The 20333-nt window shown below is 40.1% G+C and overlaps 1 protein-coding gene across 1 annotated transcript; it reads right to left on the bottom strand.

Moving 5' to 3' along the window:
• Positions 1 to 8368: 8368 nt before the first annotated feature.
• On the bottom strand, positions 8369 to 19157 carry serinc2 (serine incorporator 2). Its single transcript, XM_083900013.1, has 10 exons — positions 19114 to 19157; positions 16883 to 17044; positions 14413 to 14600; positions 14170 to 14249; positions 13679 to 13816; positions 13215 to 13384; positions 10527 to 10617; positions 10267 to 10429; positions 9031 to 9246; positions 8369 to 8950 (listed from the first exon to the last, which is right to left on the bottom strand). The coding sequence occupies exons 1-10, from the start codon at positions 19150 to 19152 to the stop codon at positions 8812 to 8814; spliced, it is 1386 nt and encodes a 461-aa protein (XP_083756139.1). The 5' UTR covers positions 19153 to 19157; the 3' UTR covers positions 8369 to 8811.
• Positions 19158 to 20333: the final 1176 nt, after the last annotated feature.

Here is a 20333-nt window from a genome sequence, read left to right as displayed (position 1 = left end):
TGACGACCTTTGACCCGGAGTCAGACCCAGAGTCAGAAGACACTGTTGCTCGTGAAACACCTCCACAACGGACGTTATTCTTCTTCTGCGGATAATGCACGCAACCGGATGTGCCCGGACTAGTGCCCGGAGCAGGAGGATCTGCTGTTCAGGAGAACCGATGTTTACGTAACCGGACCGGGTTTTTTCAGAGATCTCGCTGAGCCCAAGATTACAATAAAACACAGTGTTCTCAGCAGTGGCTGAACTGTTTGTTTAGAACCTTCAGGGCTTCATAAACAAGGTAATGACGCAGATACACACTAAAAAACAGCGTTAATTGGAACTTCCGGTCTAGGTCCGCTTTAAATTAGTGTTTCCCAAAGTTTTTTATAAGACGGCAAACTATCGTGACCCGAATCAAAATATAAATACTGGCGAGAACTAATTTCTTTGCATAACATTGCAAATAATTTCCTGCCATATCTGTAAAACCTGATATCATTTTAAATTTGATATGATTGGAAATCATTTCCAAAATATGATTGGTAAAGCTTCATGTTATTTATTTTATGTTATTTAAAATCAGAAAAACATAAATATGACCTTAAAAGTTGGTAAAATTTGGAAGAGAAATCTCCCGAAAAAACCCATCTGTGGGTCCCAACATTTACCCCTGTTACAGTTGATAACAATGCTGTGGGGCTGCAACTAACAATTATTAGTTTGGCCACTTTATTTTGCACACAGCGTTTTCCAACTAACTGAAAAGCTATACTTACCTTTCTTACATTTTTTATACTTTTCATTTGTTATCATAAATTTCTCCTAATAAGTGTATGGCACATTCAAACGTAAGAGAAACCTACCAGGTTTTGAAACTCATCATTATTTAATTCTCATATATTTTTGATAAAAGTATGACCAATCATTTTATTGGGTCGAGCCTTGCCTCTGTCATCTGTGAACCTTTTGGTAAATGGTTAAAAGATGGAATTCTCCTTGTGGGGATCTGTCTGTACTTCTTACAACCAGCTTAAAGACCTGAACGATCACTTAAAGTGAGGTATGTTTGCCAGTCAAGTGGAGATTGAGCTTGTATTAGCAGACGCTTAATATCGCACCACACACACAAAAAATACACACATAACATAAATATAAAATAATAGTAGGCTAAATATTGTATCCTTTTTGCTTTAAATATCACTGCAATGCAAAAAAACAATCTCCACTCTCAAGGACACTACAGTCACTGTGAACCTGTAAAGGGCATTTTAATTTCAGTGTTCAACGTCCACATTCTATAGCTATGAATAAGAACAAACAACCGAGAAAGTAGAAATAGATTAAATCCCATTAAACTCATCTTTATTCCAGCACCCTTCACCACCAGACGCCCCTCCCTCACCAAACATGATAGCCGACAGTTTATCACAGTGATGAAAAGCCCATCATTGCTCGCCTCTGTGCTCAGAATATATTATATAATAATGATACAGCAGTCCCACTCGCACTGAGGATACGGAGGAGAAGATGCTCTATTGTTCTTTGAGTGTTTGCAGCGGCAGAGTAATGTTTGCCAGCCACAGCTGTCCTCATGTGCCCTCTAATCCAGGCAAGCATCGTTTCAGGACTGCAGAGTAGATCTGCTCACTCTCTCACTCTGTAGGCACATCCTCACACACCAAGGTTCACGCAGCTATCCTTTTGAGGACTCTGCATTGACTTCCATTCCTTTTTGGACAGCCCAGCCAATGCCTTATCCCTAACCGTAACCCTTAACCTAACCACAATTCAATTAGCCCTAAACTTAACCAGTTCCTCAGAAATTAGGTTCTGCCTCATTTGGACCATGTTTTGGTCTCCATGAGGACTACTGGTCGTGACAAGGTCAGTTATTTATGCCAGAAAAGATAAGGTAACAAATATAAGAACACACAGACTTATGGTTGTTTATCATTTTAACAGGGAGAAATAAAAAAATAAAAAATCCACTTGGCCAAATCACATCAATCTAGTTATTATTACGTAATACTACAAGCGATTACATCCTTAGCCGCAGATAAATACATAAACAAACAAGGCTGTTTCCATGCATGATGTCATGTAGTGAGCAAAGATGAGTGAGCAGCAGCAGCAGCAGCAGCAGCAGCAGCAGCAGCAGCAGCAGCAGCAGCAGCAGCAGCAGCAGCAGCAGCAGCAGCAGCAGCAGCAGCAAGAGCTGTTGAGTCCACAGGTTTCGCTTTCTGTTGCATGTGGGGAAACCCAGGCAAAACCAAGTCTTGATCGAAAATATCACATTTAAACCCTGAACGCACTCCTGCAGACAGGCATGAACTCAACAACAACAACACTATTTTGTATTGAGCTTTTAAAGCACTGATTCTCACGATGCATGTTCATGAAAAGGGCGGAAAACGTGTAGCATGCACTTGCTTAAAAATAACACCTCAAAATTAATGAAATATCTTCAGTTTTTCAGTATTCTGTGAGCTTGCAGAATTCAAAATGATAGTAGATATTAAAAAACGTTAGATTTCCAGAATGGAGTCTGGTTACGCTGTATTTGATGGATGTCCAGTGCTGCATGATGGCACCCACATAACCAGCAAAAGCATGAGCAGAGGGGACGTGGGAATAAAACATGTTTCTTTTTTGAATAACTGCAGTGCTGTCTCCTCCACTCTCCACGGCTGACCCGGATCTGGAGTAGAGTAGAAGCTGCTTTTCTTCATAATAACAGCACACTGAAGCACGCAGCTGGGCAACTACACACTTACAACACAAAGCTTCAAACAATAACACAGCCTCCTAATACACTGCTTTCAGAGTAAAACTAAACTCCTGCCTGCTTCTGTTCAACTAAAGGGCTGCAAATAAATATTCTCATGGTTGAAGATGAATTACTTGATTCATGATTAATCAGTTGCCGAATGCAAAATATTTCAGAAAATGGTGTAAATTGTCAACTCGAGATGTTTATTAAAGTTATTTACTTTACTGTCATGGAGGAGCATTAGAGGTCAAACAGCGTCTGTTTGTTTTTCTATGGCCAGTGCTGATATTTCTCAGATTTAATAATGACAACAAATGATCCACAACATTACTTAGCTTAAGCAAAAGCATATGGTCTGCAATCTGCATGTATTTATGTGTATTTGTGTCCGCACTAGTAGTCAAATAAAAAGTGAAATACAACATTTGTACCGAGTAACACTCAAAGATTCTGAGAACAAAAGTGTGTAGAATTACATAAATAAGGAAATAAGATGATTATTAAAAAATGATTATCTGATGTTGATGATAATAAAACCAATAAAACAAAAACACCCACTAAACCCATTCATCGATTATCAACAATTGTGTCGTTGAATCGATGAACTGTTGCAGCCCTTGTCTGCTCCACAGTCCGTCTGTGTTCTGGAACATGTTTTCTACACCAGACGTTATTCGGTGCGTTTATTTTTTGAACCTTAATTCAACACATTTCCTGTGTTGTTCAATCCAAGTGTGTGTAGCTTGCCGCAGCTCACCTCGCCTCCTCCCTCAGCACAGACAATGAATGAAGGAGCCAATTTGAGGAAAGGTCGAGCCCAGCGGCAGCGGTGCAGGGAACACACAAGCAGCAGCAGCAGCAACAGCAACAGCAGCAACAGCAGCAGCAGCAACATCAGTCCATAAACACACACACACACTCAGAGAGACAACAGCATTTCCCTCTCTGCTCTGCTTAGCTTCGTTAGCTACATTTTAACTTACCACTCTGGGAGGAAAAACAAAAATAGCCTGTAAAAAAAAACACAAATGACAATCCGGCCCACCGCTGGACGTCGTCTCTGTCCCAGCAGGTGATCATGTGTCCGTGAACGCGTCAGTGACAGCGGCTGTGAGCGGACGTTACCTGCAGGATGCTCAACTTCTCTGCGCTGCGGTCACCGCTTCAGCAGCGACGTCAAGTCAGCGCGAAGTCTCTCACGCGGACAGGAAATGCTCAAATGTGACTTTCAAAACAAAAGCTAGCGGAAGCTAAAGGCTACGGGACGTTGACGAGTTCGAAACCTGAGAATGCAGCACTCTTGTCTTTGAGTCGTATTGTTAACTTGCGTTTCGCAGTAACTGATATTTTGACTACAATTAGTTTGAACTTTTTCCTCTGTTTTAGAAGTTATAGGTTACATTTTAGACCGGAAACGCGTTATTGTTTACTTTTAGCTAGCTTTACAATGTCCTCGTCAGCAACACCCCATGCAGCACAGACTGTTATTTAGGGTACATTACGCTGATTTATACTCTCAGATTTATTATGCTAAATATTTAAGATTTATATTTGAAATATAAGAAATATTGATATTACAGCATTAAATAAGAAATAAAACAAATCTTAATGTAATGTATATTTGTCAGTCAATGTGAGACTTATACATATAAATATATAGTTTCTAAATATCTGTTGCAAAAAAAAATCTCAAGGACATTAGAGTCTCTATGAACCTATGGTGTGAATTTTATTCCTGTGTATTTTATTATCATTATTATTATTATTATTATCATTAATAATATTATGGTTATTATTTGATATATTCTTTAAATAAATAAAAACAAATAAAACAGCAAACACATATTAATTAATAAGCTAGGTACATTCCCACAGAACAATCTTCTTTCCAGCATTCTTCGGGACCAGACACCCCCCCCCCCCCCCCCCCCCACACACACACACAAACACGTGCACACACACACACACACACACGCCCTCAGCAGCATGATACCAGTTTATCATCATAATCATAAAGCAGTCACCGCTGCACTCAGTGATTATAAATTGAGAATATATGATGTTATGCCACAGCAGCATCATTCAAACTCCTCTAACCTGTCAACACTGTTCTATTACTTTTGCTTTTGAAGAAAACCATATTTCATTTTGTACATATATGTTCAATTATTCTGAAGGTTAATTCCCAATTAGCGTGTGCATTATGCACATTAGGTTTACTCTGAGCATCCCATCACAGCAGGATAACTACGTGGACTACTGTGAGATCAGTGGGTAGATTCTTATCAAAATTGAATGGAAACATACTTGTGTGATCATCCCATCACAAAAACTTCTGCAAAAGTAATATATATTGTTTTATATTATTCACTAAAGCAGTATGACGTAAGCATGTTATATATGTAAACGTGTCTTTGTAATTATTATATAGTTTTTTACACGTTTAATCTCAATGAACTTTAAGAGTCGAAAAACCGTTTAATGAAACAAAAGAGAATACATGGAACACACTTGGAGGAGGAATCACAGAAACGTGATCTCATTCTCAATAATGTGTTTTCAGGAGAATTGAGATCATCAATTATTCAACAAACATTTGATTGAATCATTTCTCTGTTTTAACATTGAGGTTTAATTCTGTAGAATACTTAACATGCCGACTCCGACATCATGTCCCAAGAATATATATGGTTAGGGCAGAACCAATGAATCGATAGATTGATTATTAATCAATAACATTAGCATTCTTTTGTTTAAAAAAAAAGACATGTTTTCTGCCTTCTACAGACAAATGCTGACATTGTTTTGGCCTCATGTTAAGAGTACGTTCACCTGTGATAACAAGTGTGTTTAATGAAGACTACAGGGGCTGCACAGTTTAAAAATAAAACCTCAACATGTCAAGGTGTATGTGGCTTGTTTTCTCACCTGTGTTGCCAGGTGTCTGAGCTCCACTGGGAGGAGCTGGGAGGTGTTGGTGACTGATCCAGGCCTGACTGATGTACCTGGTGCTGAGAGCAGCTGAAAACACACACTGTATTAACAGGTAGATGTTGCAAAACAAAGGGTGAATTCCAATTCCTTGCTTAACCCTCAATCTTAACCCTCAATCTTAACCCTCAATCTCAAAAATGCATGCATAGTGCAAGTGCTGTCCTGATTCTCAGAAAAATTAAGTTGAGAGGCAAGTTTAAATTGATAGTTCTGAATTTTGGACATAAGACCTATTTTCCAACTCAGCCGGTGTGATGGAGACGTCTGGAGACGTTTTCAAGAAATTTAATTCAGTTCTTCTAGTTGCCGAGTTCGCTGATGCTATGGCTAGCGCAAGTCAATGATACAAGTTAGCATGGCATTAAAAACACTCATACTGACTCCACAGTACACATGAGGCAAATCAATTGTAACGGCAGACTATCGATGTACATATCTGTGTTGATAGAATGTTTGAAATAAAACCAACCTTGCAATTTGAAGGATTTATGTCTCAGCAGCAGCAGCGCGTCATACTTCTGGCAGCGGAATCAGTTCACCGCTACTGAAGTATAGTGCTGAGAAAGTCGTCCCTCAAAAATCCATGCGATGCGACGTTAGTTTTGTTTCAAATATTATTCTATCAACACAGACATCGATAGTCTGCCGTTGCAATCGATTTGCCTCGGGTGCACTGTGGAGTCAGTATGAGTGTTTTTAATGCCATGCTAATGCCAGGCTTCCACACATTTCAAATTCAAGGACTTTCCAGGACCAATTCCCTCAAATTCAAGGACCGAATGTGCTAACAGAGCCCGATTTAAGCCCAATTTATACTCCTGCGTAAAGTGCTCTGCGTAACCTACGCAGAGCCCTCTGCGTCAACGTAGAGCCTGTCAGAGAGCCTCTGCGTTGTCTCCGACTGCACAAAATATATTTTAAGTGTCCGTCACTCCTTCAAGGGACAACGGAGACGGCAAGAGCTGCGATTGGTCCTCAGGACAGGCCGAGCTAAGCTGCTCTGTGCCGGCTCACAGTGAGCACCTAGCGTCCACAGAGCTGATCACCGTCGACAACGTCGCTGCAAAACTATAAATACGTCATATCTTAACACACACAGCACATGTTTAGACTCTAAATGGCCAATTTCTCGCCTCAAATTATCATAAAACTGCATTCCGTGACACAGAAAAGTGAGAAACGGCAACTGTTCCAATGTTATTCAGCTGCAACAACAACAACAGTCTTTCTCTCTCGGACGCCATTGCTCACTGTAGCCAGAAGCACAACAACCTTGCGTGGCGACCCCTACTGATCGGGCGGGAAATTGCAGTGCGTATCCGTCACCACGACGGAGAAGTATGAGGGCTCAAGGGGTCTCCGTGGTTACGTAGTAGGATAACGCATTACGCAGTCGGAGAAGTATAATGTGGCCTAAGATGGGAGAGCAATTTGCAAGTATTATTAAAGATGGTCATGGCTATTGACATACATACAGTATATAATCAACCCTGATCATTTGGCTTATTTTTTTGCATTTCTCTGTAACTTTATATATTCAGAACTATTTAAAGTGAAGAAAATCTACAAACTGTAAAGCTATCTTTCATAAAACTCAAGCATTGTCTACTGCTTTAAACTCCAGAGGGCCTCAGGGAGCTGGGGCCAATCCCAGCTGACATAGGGCGAAAGACGGGGTCACACCCGAGGCAAACATACAGAGACAAACAACCATTCAGTCTCACATTCACAACTGCGGTCAATTTAGCATGTCCAATTAACCCTTCGCATGTTTTTGCACTGTAGGAGGAAACTGGAGAACCCAGAGAAAACCCACTCACATACAGGGAGAACATGCAAACTCCACGCAGAAAGGCCCTTGGTCTGATATATTTATTATATTGCTGGGTTTGTTTTCAGGCGTGAGGTATATTGACTGTGCAGTGTGTGCCGCCAGTGCCAGGAACCAGCCTGAGACATGGAGGCTCATCCTCAGTGAAAACATGGCTGCTGGTGGAGGCACAGAGGTCTCAAACACATGGTCCTCCAACTGATTTCATGCATCCCTTACTATGAAGTTGTAATTAATAGATTCGTTGTCATAAATACATCATTAATGTGTGTCATGTGTCACGATATCAGCTGACATGAGTGTACTGTTGTGTGGGTGTACAGTACTGTAGCAGGTTGTGTGTGTGTGTGATTTGTTGTATCTTCAGTAAACCCTCATTCCCCCAACACAAGCCTTGAATGAACATTGTCAAGTGTTATGTTCAGGACCCCAGCTCATGCTCATCTTGTGATGGGGGAAAACAGCCACGTTCACTCTACATTACTTAGGTAGAGTGAGTGTGTGTGTCCTGCAGCAGGGTATTCTGCATAGTTAAGCACAATAAATCCCATTTTAGCAGGATCATGTGATTCATGGAGGGACGGGGCAGTGAAACATTTCGAAATCCCTGCTGACTGGACATGGTGATATTTCTATATAAAACAGATTAAAATCAATCCCTCATCTTCACAGCTTCACAAATCCTCTCTGAATACAGTATAAACAAGGAAATGTGTATTATTGGATGGACAAGTGTTGCGCCCACTGGACAGAAGTACAGTCTACCCTGATGAAAGTGTGTACTTTATTTTATTGTAAAAAGAACAAAGGTTAGAGAGTCCTACTGAATAACGTGTGCAAAATAAGATATTAAAAAGATATTGTTATAAAACAGGGCACCTGAGAAAAGCTGTACTTTTAGCATAAAAAAAGCTTAAGTAAAGAAAGTACATCTTACAAATTTAGACAGAACTTAGTATGAACATATATTAAAGATGTCATTGGCTTAGTCTTATAATGGCATGTTCAATTCTAATATATGTAACAGTGAAAGAAGCTAAATCAACCTGTGATTCATTAAAGCTCAACTCAGACGCAAAAATCAACATTTAGCTTTGAAGTCAAGATAACAGTTTGGCTTTCAATATGTAAATTTGGAATTCTGAGCTATTCCTCGATTAAATCAGAGCATTGAGGCTAAAGCTATTTTTCCTTCAAGGCGGAAATAGCAACAAGCTATCGAACAATGTTTTCAGCTGAAATCTCTGTTGGGGAGGATGAGCGGAGCCACCAGCGTCCACAGGTAGATGGCCAGGCCGAGCCAGCTGGAGCAGATCTTCACCCAGACGGCCGGCATGGAGGTCTGCATGGCCTGGTAGTCGGTCTCAGGCCTGGTGAGGTAGAAACAAAGTCAGAAGGGAAAGTCGTTGGGCCGTCTCTTAAGGGGTTAGCCAAAAACATTGATACTTACTGGTACCAGTTAGTGAGCGTCATCATGATGTACAGAGAAGCCAGAAAGAGGCTTAAGTGGAAGAAAGAGTAGCTGTAGGTGACTCCGTCCTCTTCGTTGTCCACAGCCCGCCGGACTCCGTCCTCCCCAGTGGAGGCCTCGTAGTCAGCAGTCAGACCTTGGCCCTCCTCGGTCTGCATCAGCTTGTTCACCTGGGTGTTGTTGGAGGAGCGGATACTATGGTGGTTGAGGGAAAAAGGAGGAATTTAACAGAGCAACTTTTGCTATTACCTACTCACCTTTATTCACACAAATTCATACAGCACATCTAGATGCAGCACTTTTTCTAATCACGTCCATCATAGCTATTCATTCAACTCGGACATAGGGCATACTGTATCAGGACCATACTGAAGAAAAAGTAATATTATGACTTAATTATTCTCGTATTATTGCAACTTTTTTCTGGTAATGTGTCTTTGCTATAATATATAATATAATAGTAATTACAACTTTTGTATTATTGTGACTGTTCCCACTTATTTGTTGGGTTATGACAACTTTTTCTTGTTATATTATGGCTTTATACATTCTTGACAATTTTGTTCTTGTAATTTGCTACTTTTTTTTGTAATATTACAACATAAAAACTTTATGTATGTTAAGTAACATTACAAGAGTAAAGTCATAATATCCATCCATTCCATTATCTACTGCTTTATCCTCCACCGGAGGGTCGCCGTGGTGCTGTACCTATCTCAGCTGACATAGGGCGATAGACGGGGTACACCCTGAACAGTTAGATACAAACAACCATTCACTCACCCTCTGACACCTGCAGTCATTTTAGAGTGACCAATTCACCTAATCCCCAAATCTGCACGTTTTTGGACTGTGTGAGGAAGCCGGAGAACCCAGAGAAAACCCACGCACACACGGAGAGAACATGCAAACTCCATGCAGAAAAGCCAAGACAAGAGCGCTAACCACTACGCCAACCGTAAAGTAATACAAGAACTCAGTCATAATAGTACAGGGGAAAAAGATTACGAGAATAAAGTCATAATATTTCATAATAATTCTTTAGATTGATAATTAAGATTTTGGATCCAGAAGGTTTGGAACTTCAGCAATCACATAGTGCCAGTTGAAAGACGACTTGCTCAGTACAAATTTCAAATAAGCAGCTTTTTTTACATCATTCCCTCTCTGACATTAAGACATGAAAATTCTACAGCAGCGGTGAGGACTGAATACCTGGCATAAAGAGTACAGCACAGGAAGAGGACCAATCCCACAATGCTTTGTGCATCCCACCACTGGACTGGATCAGAAGGCTGTAAGTGAGCTGAAAGTCCAGGTGGTGGAGTTGCACTGTTGGGCTGCACCAGGCTCAACAGGCTGGGGTTACACTGTCGGTCTGAAGTCAGAAAAAGACAAAAATGTTACATTCATGAGAGACAAAGGAGCTTGTGCTTCTAATAAACGTTAAGTGGAGACATGAAGTTGAAACTTACTGGGGTTGTTACTCATGCCTGACCAGGTAACATACATGGTGTAGAGGGAGATGAGGGAGGCCTGGAGCAGACCTGAGCTGGGCTGAGCCTCCTGCAGACATAGGAGGAGGCAGATTATAAATCACTGAGTCAGGAAACTCACTGAGAGCATCCCCTCTGGAATAAATGACATTTTAAATTACTCAAACTTGCATCATCTTTCACTTAATATTTAGTTTTTAATTTTAATTAGTGTCTGGTTGTTGTGCTTATTTAAAGTGAAAAAGAAAGAGGTTAGTTCCTTAATAACAGCAAACCTGTGACCCCTGCAACTGCAGTCAGTTTACCGGTTGTGTTCTTTGTATTTATTTTACACAGTAAAATCCACAAAATGATAAAGAGAAAGGCAGAAAGTCCACTGGATTATGGACTGCACCTACAAATGTGTGTGAAAATTGCATTGTGTGATTTACCTTAAACTGGAAATGTAATTTTTTTTCAGGTAACTTAAATAGTACTTTAATAGACTAATAGAGAAAATAATCAACAGATTAATCAACGATGAAAATAACTGATAGTTACAGACCTTCCATTTATTCAGAAATACATTTTGGCACCATGACTAAACGGTAGGAAAACGCCTAAATGCGTCATGAAGTGAAGAACATGAGCTGAAAATATCCAGTTATTTGTTGCTAAAGGAAAACGTGGACTTTGTACGGTAACGGTACGGTAAATCCTGAGGGATTCAACGTAGCCTAAAATTAAAATGACGCTGCTGCATCCCTCTGTGCACAGGGAAAACTTTAGTTCTGCCACCACAATAATGGCAGTACACACAAATCATTTGTTGGATTTGCCACATTACAAGTAATAGAAAGTTAGGTGTCTGTCCTCCAAAAATGACCTTGCACAGAATTCACAGTTTACTCAACCTTGAAGTGAAAGATATTGCTTTGGATTTAGTACAAGGATTATCTGTGGAGACACAGTGTGAAGGTCATAGAAATAAATGCAACAACACTTCTCCATCAAACAACTACATATATAAACATAGCAAAAGTAGAAAAAGTGACTGACACGAATGGTGGCTGGACTGACTTTTGCTGCCTTTGCTTTTATAATACGGAGCTTTGATTAGAGTTTAGTTCCTCAAAGATTTGTTTTCAAACCATGTCCAGTCAATTTAATTTATATAGCCCAGCATCACACAATTAGCCTTGAAGGGCTTTACAGTCGGTACAGCAAGTGACACCCTCTGTCCTTACACCCTCTGTCCTCAGACACCCTCTGTCCTCAGACCCTCTGTCCTTACACCCTCTGTCCTTACACCCTCTGTCCTTACACGCTCTGTCCTCAAACCCTCTGTCCTCAGACCCTCTGTCCTTACACCCTCTGTCCTTACACCCTCTGTCCTCAGACCCTCTGTCCTCAGACACCCTCTGTCCTTACACCCTCTGTCCTCAGACACCCTCTGTCCTCAGACCCTCTGTCCTTACACCCTCTGTCCTTACACCCTCTGTCCTCAAACTTTCTGTCCTCAGACACCCTCTGTCCTCAGACCCTCTGTCCTTACACCCTCTGTCCTTACACCCTCTGTCCTCAGACCCTCTGTCCTCAGACCCTCTGTCCTTACACCCTCTGTCCTCACACCCTCTGTCCTTACACCCTCTGTCCTTACACCCTCTGTCCTCAGACCCTCTGTCCTCAGACACCCTCTGTCCTCAAACCCTCTGTCCTCAAACCCTCTGTCCTCAGACCCTCTGTCCTCACACCCTCTGTCCTCAAACCCTCTGTCCTTAGATCCTCTGTTCTTAGATCCTCACATGGAGTGAGGAAAAACTCCAAAAACCTGTACACGTACAGAAACCGCAAATTATTTACAATAGATAGACATTGACTCGGATGTGTCCTACAGTACATCTTCAGGTATAAACTGTTAATGTCAGTAGATAACAGTTAAAATTACATTAAAAAGCTTTAACTAATTGTAGAATTTCATTCTTTACAGACAGAATGAAATTGTGTCTTCCTTAAGTGACACTTCATTTACGTATAATATCACTAAATAATCATTACTTACTATTTAATTATTATTAATTACTATGTTTCACATTACTCAGGCATACATAACATTTATTAATGCTCCTTGTTAGCCTTATTGTCAAGTGTAAATCCCTTAACTATGACTTCCGTACAGTATAAGCATTACTTAACTATAATTAAGCATTTATTAACCATCATTATCCTTTATTAAAGATTAACAATAGCTGATAAACGGTCACGCGGAGAATTAATAAAGGTTAACTATTATTAATGAATGCTTTTTGTAGTCAAGTAATGCTTCTTCAGTATTCCTGTGAAGAGTTAATACTGTGTAAAATAATGTTACCAGTAGCTTCATAAACTCTTGAATAATGTATGAAGGAAATCCTTAATTAAGCTGAATAACTTTATTAAATGTTTAGTTAATTTACAGTTAGTAAACGCTCATTTCAGCATTTACTAACTGTTCATCAATATAACTTAATTGGAAATGCATCCAGAGTTTCTCAAATGAGTAGAGATTTAATTTGAGCAAAAATCTTCTTTCTTTAGTTTCTGGTCTTTATGGTTTGACCAAGTCAAAAACTACGCAAATCAACCCAATTTGAAAGTGTACAAATGTAAAGTAGCTTCAGTGTTTAAACGCCCATATGTCTCCATTACCTGAACTTTGGGGAGAATTGACACGACGGACACGATGACACAGAATATGAAGTTGAGGCTGATGACGATCTTGTGCACGGTGCAGTCTTCAGGTTGAGTGTAAAACACATAGAAGAGCACGACAGCAGTGAAAGCCAGACCGTAGAACACAAGGGTGAAAGACAGCAGAGCTACAAAAGACAGAGAAAACAAAAACAACATATTTACACAAATATGCAACATGACGGTGATGATGTTTGATGACAGCATCAGTAGTTTCAACCATTTATATCAAAGTTGTAGTTTGATTATTTACATAACTAGCTGCTGTATAATTGGTCAGAGACAGTGGTTCATTTTAAGTCCCAGCCAATTTTAACTGATAATGTGCGAACCTTGCAAAATAATATTTATCCATGAATTTAAAAAGGGGGTGAATAATAAAACAACATACAATAATTTATGAGAGCATGTTCATTTTCTACCTGCTAACCAGCACTTGCTGTTTCCGTTCTCGGCCCTCTCCAGCCAAGACTGATTCCAGGAATGTGCAAAGTCCACAAGCAGGATGAGCTGGATGATGATGAAGAAAAAGGAGCCCACCACGCCAAAGTAATACCACACTGAGATCAGACAAAAAAAACCCTCCATGAGCTTACGGCGTGCAGATCAGACAGTGTTTTCTGTCTGAAGCCAACCTGAGATCTAACGGGAATCTGTTTTATGTGACCCGATGCAGTTAATGTAACACTATCTATCTATTGTATCTTACTGTATTTGCAAATTAAATTTGTGTTGCTGCCTCTGTGCACCAAAATACATTGAGAAAGTGAGTGACACATGGGAACTGTTGATCCACTACTGCTTTGTTATTGTGACTTCAGGAAATAGGAAATCATCTTTATTGTCATTATACAACCGAAACTGCACAATGAAATGTCAAGGTCAGATGGATTTAACTGAATTCACAACATACCTGTAGTGAAGATGCCATCTGGAATGAAGAAAGCTCCCACTGTTATGCCAACCAGCAAGAGGAATTTAAAGAACCAAAACCTGGGAAGAAAAAAGAAGTAAGGTTATTGTTTGAAGCAAGAAAAGTAACCTGGATGCTGCCAATCTGTCAACAGTAAACATCATCTTAAAAGTAGTGCCCTCGTTTGGCCACTGGAGTGCAGCATAGTCTACAGAGCTGAAGTGAAGCTGCAGCACAACAAACCCGTTTTGGATGGAAGCTCGAGGGTCCTTGCTGCTGCGCACTCGGATCATGATGATGGAGAAGAGGAAGAAGAAGCAGGCCATGGCAAAACACATGCGGTACACAGACTTGTAGCCCACAATGACGTCACAGTTCACTTTGTTCTCAACGCCAGGTATAGACATCCCACCTACACAGAATCCTGGAATCTGATCATGTGAAAAGCAGACAATCAAATATAGGGTTGAAGAGCTGCCAGGAATATGGATATAATATACTGTCATGGCATGGGGAAAAAGGGGGGAAAAGCTGCTTTATTATATCACTGTTGCTGGGTTACAGTCTTACAAAAGCTATTTGAAATTATTTGCATATCTTTACTTGAACTGAGGGTGACGTGGGTTCAGGAAGCTTTACTTGAGCATCATGAGGTGATTCTTCATTTCTCTATTAATTCCAGGATCATATGCCTGTCAGTTAATGTCATTACTGTCTCTAACAGGCATTATACTAGGCAGGTGACTTTCTAAGGGCATCAGCGAGTGCACCGCCATCTTTGGTGGTGTTTGGACATGAAATCCGAGGGATAATGGTAGAAATGCAGCAGTTTTATAGCTAAATGAGCCACTTCCACTCGTCTCACATGGAGATATTAAGAGACAGAAGCTGCCCAACCTTCCTTTGAGCTGCATGTGGGTTACCATGGCAACCATGGTCGTAAATTACACACTTGAAAGTTATCAGATTCTTTGGCTGTTTGGATGAGAAATGCAAGGGCATGGGAACAATTACATGTGAATGATTCAAACAACTTAACAAGTTGCAAAGGTTGCAAACATTTAATAACTTTTTCAAATTAAGATTAAAATCTAGAGTAGTCAATGATTCAGTGGTGTTATGGTAAATTTAAATTTAAATTTAAATACGAGAGTGCAGGCAAGGAGGAAGCACTTTTACAGTCTTGATGACCACTCAAAGCTGCTTTACACTGCAGTTTTGCCAGTCACCCACACAAACATCAAGTTGAAAGACGACTAGCTGTACAACTTAACTACTGTCATTAAAGCTCACAGAGTGGTCCTGTTGCACATATATGTTAGTTATGGAGGTCTACTTGCATACATTAACTTGTTTTTATGGTCAAAAACCTCCTAGTTGCTGTAAACGGGCCGATAGAAATCCTCTTTTCTGACGCTGTTTCCCAGCCGCGAGATTTGAGAGTCAACTCTCTCACCCAGAAGAAAGAGTCTTGTGATTGGCCAGTATATTCAGCACACCCACTCTCAGAAGCACAGCTCCCCCCTCTAGAATGGTGGATGCACTACTACTACTCATTATCAAAACATTGTTTTAACATTGTTTAAAAATAGCTTCTTCACGACTCCCCGCCGCAGTCCCTTTGACGACCTTTGACCCAGAGTCAGAAGACACTGTCGCTCGTGAAACACCTCCACAACGGACGTTATTCTTCTTCTGCGGTTCAATGTACGCAACCGGATGTGCCAGGACTAGTGCCCGAACCAGGACAATCTGCTGCTCCAGAGAACCGCTGTTTACGTAACCGGACCGGGTTTTGTCCAGAGATCTCGCTGAGCCCGAGATTACAATAAAACACAGCGTTCTCAGCAGTGGCTGAAATGTTTGTTTAGAACCTTCAGGGCTTCATAAACAAGGTCTAGGTCTGCTTTAAAACTACTACTACTGTCAAAACAGCCCAGATAATAACACATTTTGTTTAAAAGGGACTATTTATGATTTTTAAACTTGCTTTACATTTAAAAAGATGGCAAACTATTGTGACCCACATGCTAATATAGTAAATCGTAACATGAGTGCCAAATGTAGCCACTAATTTACAGCCGCATCTGTATGTTACGTTTGGGTACATTCATTAAAAACTTATTTTTAGGCATGTTATCTCAAACATATACATGTTTTAAATGAAGAGGTTGGGAAAATTCTACAACCTTCTGTGGGGAGACCCAAAAAACATGTCACATGACCCATTTGTTGGTCCTGACCCAGTTTTGGGGAATCACTGATCCAAGATGTAAAACCATCACACATATAATATATAAAATAATATAAAGTAGGAAATAGGTGATTTGTGGTGCTATATAGTCACTCACTGAGACTATTTGTAATATATTAAAATCACTGACATTTATAAAAACGAAAATTAATTTATTTATTGAGCCTGGCAGTCATTATTCCCATGCCCGAACTGTGGCAAGACAGCTTTGAGAATATCAGTAAAATATAATAAAAAGACTACAGACATATCTGCCTGTCTTACAGTTTTTGAGGCGGTTTGTGTGCACATGAAGCACATGAAGCTTCATCTCACATCACTACAGTAAGCTCAATGCGGTGCGAACACTGCTTTAGTTCTCATGCAATGGATTTTATAATATTCAATAAATATTATCGCTGAGTCGAAGCAGCATTTTGGTAGAAAAGCCCATCCCTAATTCGAACTAAACTATTATACCTTTTTGAGATGTTCTTCCATGCCTGGGAGAATCATAACAACAGACACCAGAGTCCCAAGCAGCAGCAGGAAGGAGAAGGCCAGGCGGCTTATGGTGGAGTTGTAGGTTGAAGGGCAACATGATGAGAGAAGGCAGGAGGCCGAGCCGCACAAACAGGACGCCTACAGAGGGTAAATAAGAGGAAAATAATTAGTATGGCACACATATAGATCCATATTTTATGAAACTCCCAGGCAGGGCTCAGGGATGTGGAATAATCAGAGTTAGTCTTGCAACTGTGAGTGTGGAGGGGGAAAGAAAAAAACAAAACAAGCGAGCACTGTCTGCTGTCAGGGCAACAATCCTCCTCCTTCATCATGCTGCTTCCAGGAAAGCAGAGATAAATGATGATTCACAGTGGCAGTAATCTGGCCTTCTATCAGAGCGGCCAAACATAAAAAAGCTTTGTCTTTCATCCAATGCTGCCAATGAAATCACAGAGGATCCCTGTAAGATCTGGCTAAGAAGAGGTGCATGAAGCACTGAGGCAGAGACGCTGAGATCAGTCATCCTTCACTTAACACCAATGTATGACCACACACTCGTGTAAACACTGCAAACATTCAAGATTCCCTCTATTGTCATTCTGCAAAAAGCAGAACAAATGATGAGGATAAGGATTTAGAAGGATAAACAGGTTAAAAAAAACGAAGCAATAACTGATGACACCTTAAAGGTTATTTGGTAAATAAAAAATCTGATGTATTATACATGTATTACACATTACACAGAAGAATCCAATCCCATGTTTAAGACTGGCAGATGCCAATTAGGCAACAAGCAATGACAGAAATAAACATATACATAACTAAAGCTGCTTTCAGGCATGCACTACAGTCCAGGAAATGGATTAATGCCTGAAAAAGTCCCTCAGAACATTCTCCCGATTCTCTTGCATACTCTCATGTCAAATGTCCAGTTAATATCCGTCTGTGTGTTTAAATGAGTTGCTGACCTGCTGAGCCACACCCCACCATGTTCATGGTATAATCTGTTTTATTGAATTGTCAAAAAATAGAGCCTTGAGTCTCATGACTGCCCCCTCAGAATTTGAGTGAGCAGTCAGCTGTGTTTTCGATAATAGTGTAATTGCAACACGAAAACGACAATATTACTCCATATGTTTATCATTCCATAATATACCATCTTGTGCTTATATGGATCCGACACAGATTCTACGGCTATTGTCAGCATGTTTACACATAAATGCCAGTTCCAGAGAAAGCCCAGCCCTAATTCTCTGGACATTATTTGGAGTTCATATCTGAAAAGCTGGGATCATCTCATACTTGTTGCATACAAAAAGGTAGGACTTATTGTGGCCACTATTTTTTATTATTATTATTATTATTTTTTTTTTTTAATGTAGTCATTCTTGTTAGAAAAGAACATGCTTAAAACATGTATTCCTGCTATTGCTTAGAGTAAAGACCATTTTAATTTTCTTATAATATGTCAACTATGGTCATTAAAATGTCAGAAAGTAGTTAAAAATACTAATATGTGTTTTCAAAAGAGTACTTTTCTTCTATGAACTTGTTTTGGTCTTCTTCAGCACTGGTAAAAGTGACATTCAAACAGTTATGTATTTGACTTACATTCATTCTCAGTTCAGACTGATTTTATTTATAATAAGCAATAAGTGAAACGTTCCAAACTGTGACGATAGTTAAGGCGGGGGTGTGACGTAATCCCGAGTGAACCCGGAAGTAACGCCTTCCTGAAAAACAACTCGCAGTGCGTGAATGTCTAAGTTGTTTATTAACTTTGTCCATATTGTTTAATGAGAGTTGAAATCAGCAACATTTAAATGACTTGACTTTTAAGATAATAGTAAAACAGTCAGACACTCACTCTCTGAGAGTTCATCAAATGTAAGGCGGTAGGCCTTAAAAGTTTAACAAAACAAACCTAAAACATCACACACAAGCGTCTTACAACAGTAACGTACAATAGCTTTGTTCGTAAAGAAAACGTAACGTTCTACATTCACGTGAACAAACTTGCTTTAAGTCATTGAAATCGGTTCAAAAACAGAGGGTTATTTTCTCTTTACACTACGACGTCACGTCGTCGACACTAAAACCACCAACAGCCTTCACAGCCAAACAAGCGGAAGTTGGTAACATTCAGCCAGAACTTGTGAGAAATGATATGGTTCTAATTGAGTGCGATAAAAGTATATACTCACACAGCTGGCGAGAGATCCCAAAGCCAAACAAGCACCCATGTTTTTAACTCACAACTGCGACGAAACACTGGCGAAGTTCAGGAAGTCAAACAAAGACGACGTGAAATCACCCAAAATAGAATCCGTTCTTTCCCTTCAAAATAAAAGACGTAACCAGGACTGTGCCACTCGCACATGAACGCACAGGTAAGTGATGTGTCGGTTTGTTTATTTAAATTGGATTAGTGTTACTGTTAGTGTTATTGTAAATGTTAAGAAACATTAAAGGACCAATCTATGTTATCATTACGCCGGTTTAGGGTGTGGCATAAAGCCAATAAAGGGTGTACAAACAAGCTATAACAAGTTAAAGGGACACTGTGTAGTATTTATGGGTTTATATGACCCAAAATCCACTTTTTTATACATATTATTTGCTCCTGCATTGTCTAGTCACTGTATAATAGTTTTTGTTTCATTTTCGTAGTGTTTCAAAAAGTAATGTAAAATAACATGGTCGCGGGCCGCGGTTGCATTGCCACGACGCCATGTTTCTACGGGAGCCTGTAAGGACAAACCAGAGAGAACAAAACGAGCGCCGAGACGAGGCTGAGAGCGGATGTTTTTACGCGTTTAGAACGGAGGACCGCGTGTATTTTACAGCGGATAAAGGAACACCAGGACCTGACCGTACGCCCGCACCACGGAGAAAGACGACGAGGACGACATTTGACCTGCTGAGGATACCGTAGCGCTCAGGGAAGGGAGGGGGTGAGCAGAGGAGCCGTTTGTTGCTGTAAATTTCAGCCTCTCCTCTAGATGTCACTATAAACTACTTACTTCACCTTTAACTAATATTAACTATTAATATTATTATTACAATTACATTTAAATATAAATATTCTAAGTATAAATACCTCTTTATTACGTTGCATGAATCAGAACCAATATATTTCTTCTCAGAAAAGGACAGTCTAGTGGAAGGAACAACTGCACATATATGATAAAAACCATTGCAGATTGAGACTACAGAGATAATTTGTATTTTCACAGAACAAAGTCAGAATAATTAAATATTTAAAGCATGCACATGTGTGGTGAGTAAACAGGAGTGACAGTGAAGGTCAGGACACTGAGATTAGAGCAAGGGGGGGGGGGGTGTGTGTGTGTGTGGGGAGCAAAGCGCCATCAGTGTTCAACCTGTGAGTAATCTGTTCCTGAGCAGCAGAGATATCATGTCC

Source organism: Microchirus variegatus, assembly GCF_963457635.1.
Source record: "Microchirus variegatus genome assembly, chromosome: 13".
NCBI classification, from domain to species: domain Eukaryota; kingdom Metazoa; phylum Chordata; class Actinopteri; order Pleuronectiformes; family Soleidae; genus Microchirus; species Microchirus variegatus.
The sequence above is the reverse complement of the archived record's forward strand: the minus strand, read 5'-3'. Positions and strand labels throughout refer to the sequence as shown.

Coding starts and splice junctions, on each gene's coding strand:
- serinc2 (XM_083900013.1), bottom strand. CDS start 19,152: ATGGGTGCTTGTTTGGCTTTGGGATCTCTCGCCAGCTGT. Junction 14,250..14,412: donor CGAGCTTCCATCCAAAACGG/GTTTGTTGTGCT, acceptor TTTTCTTCCCAG/GTTTTGGTTCTTTAAATTCC. Junction 10,430..10,526: donor AGGCATGAGTAACAACCCCA/GTAAGTTTCAAC, acceptor TTCTGACTTCAG/ACCGACAGTGTAACCCCAGC.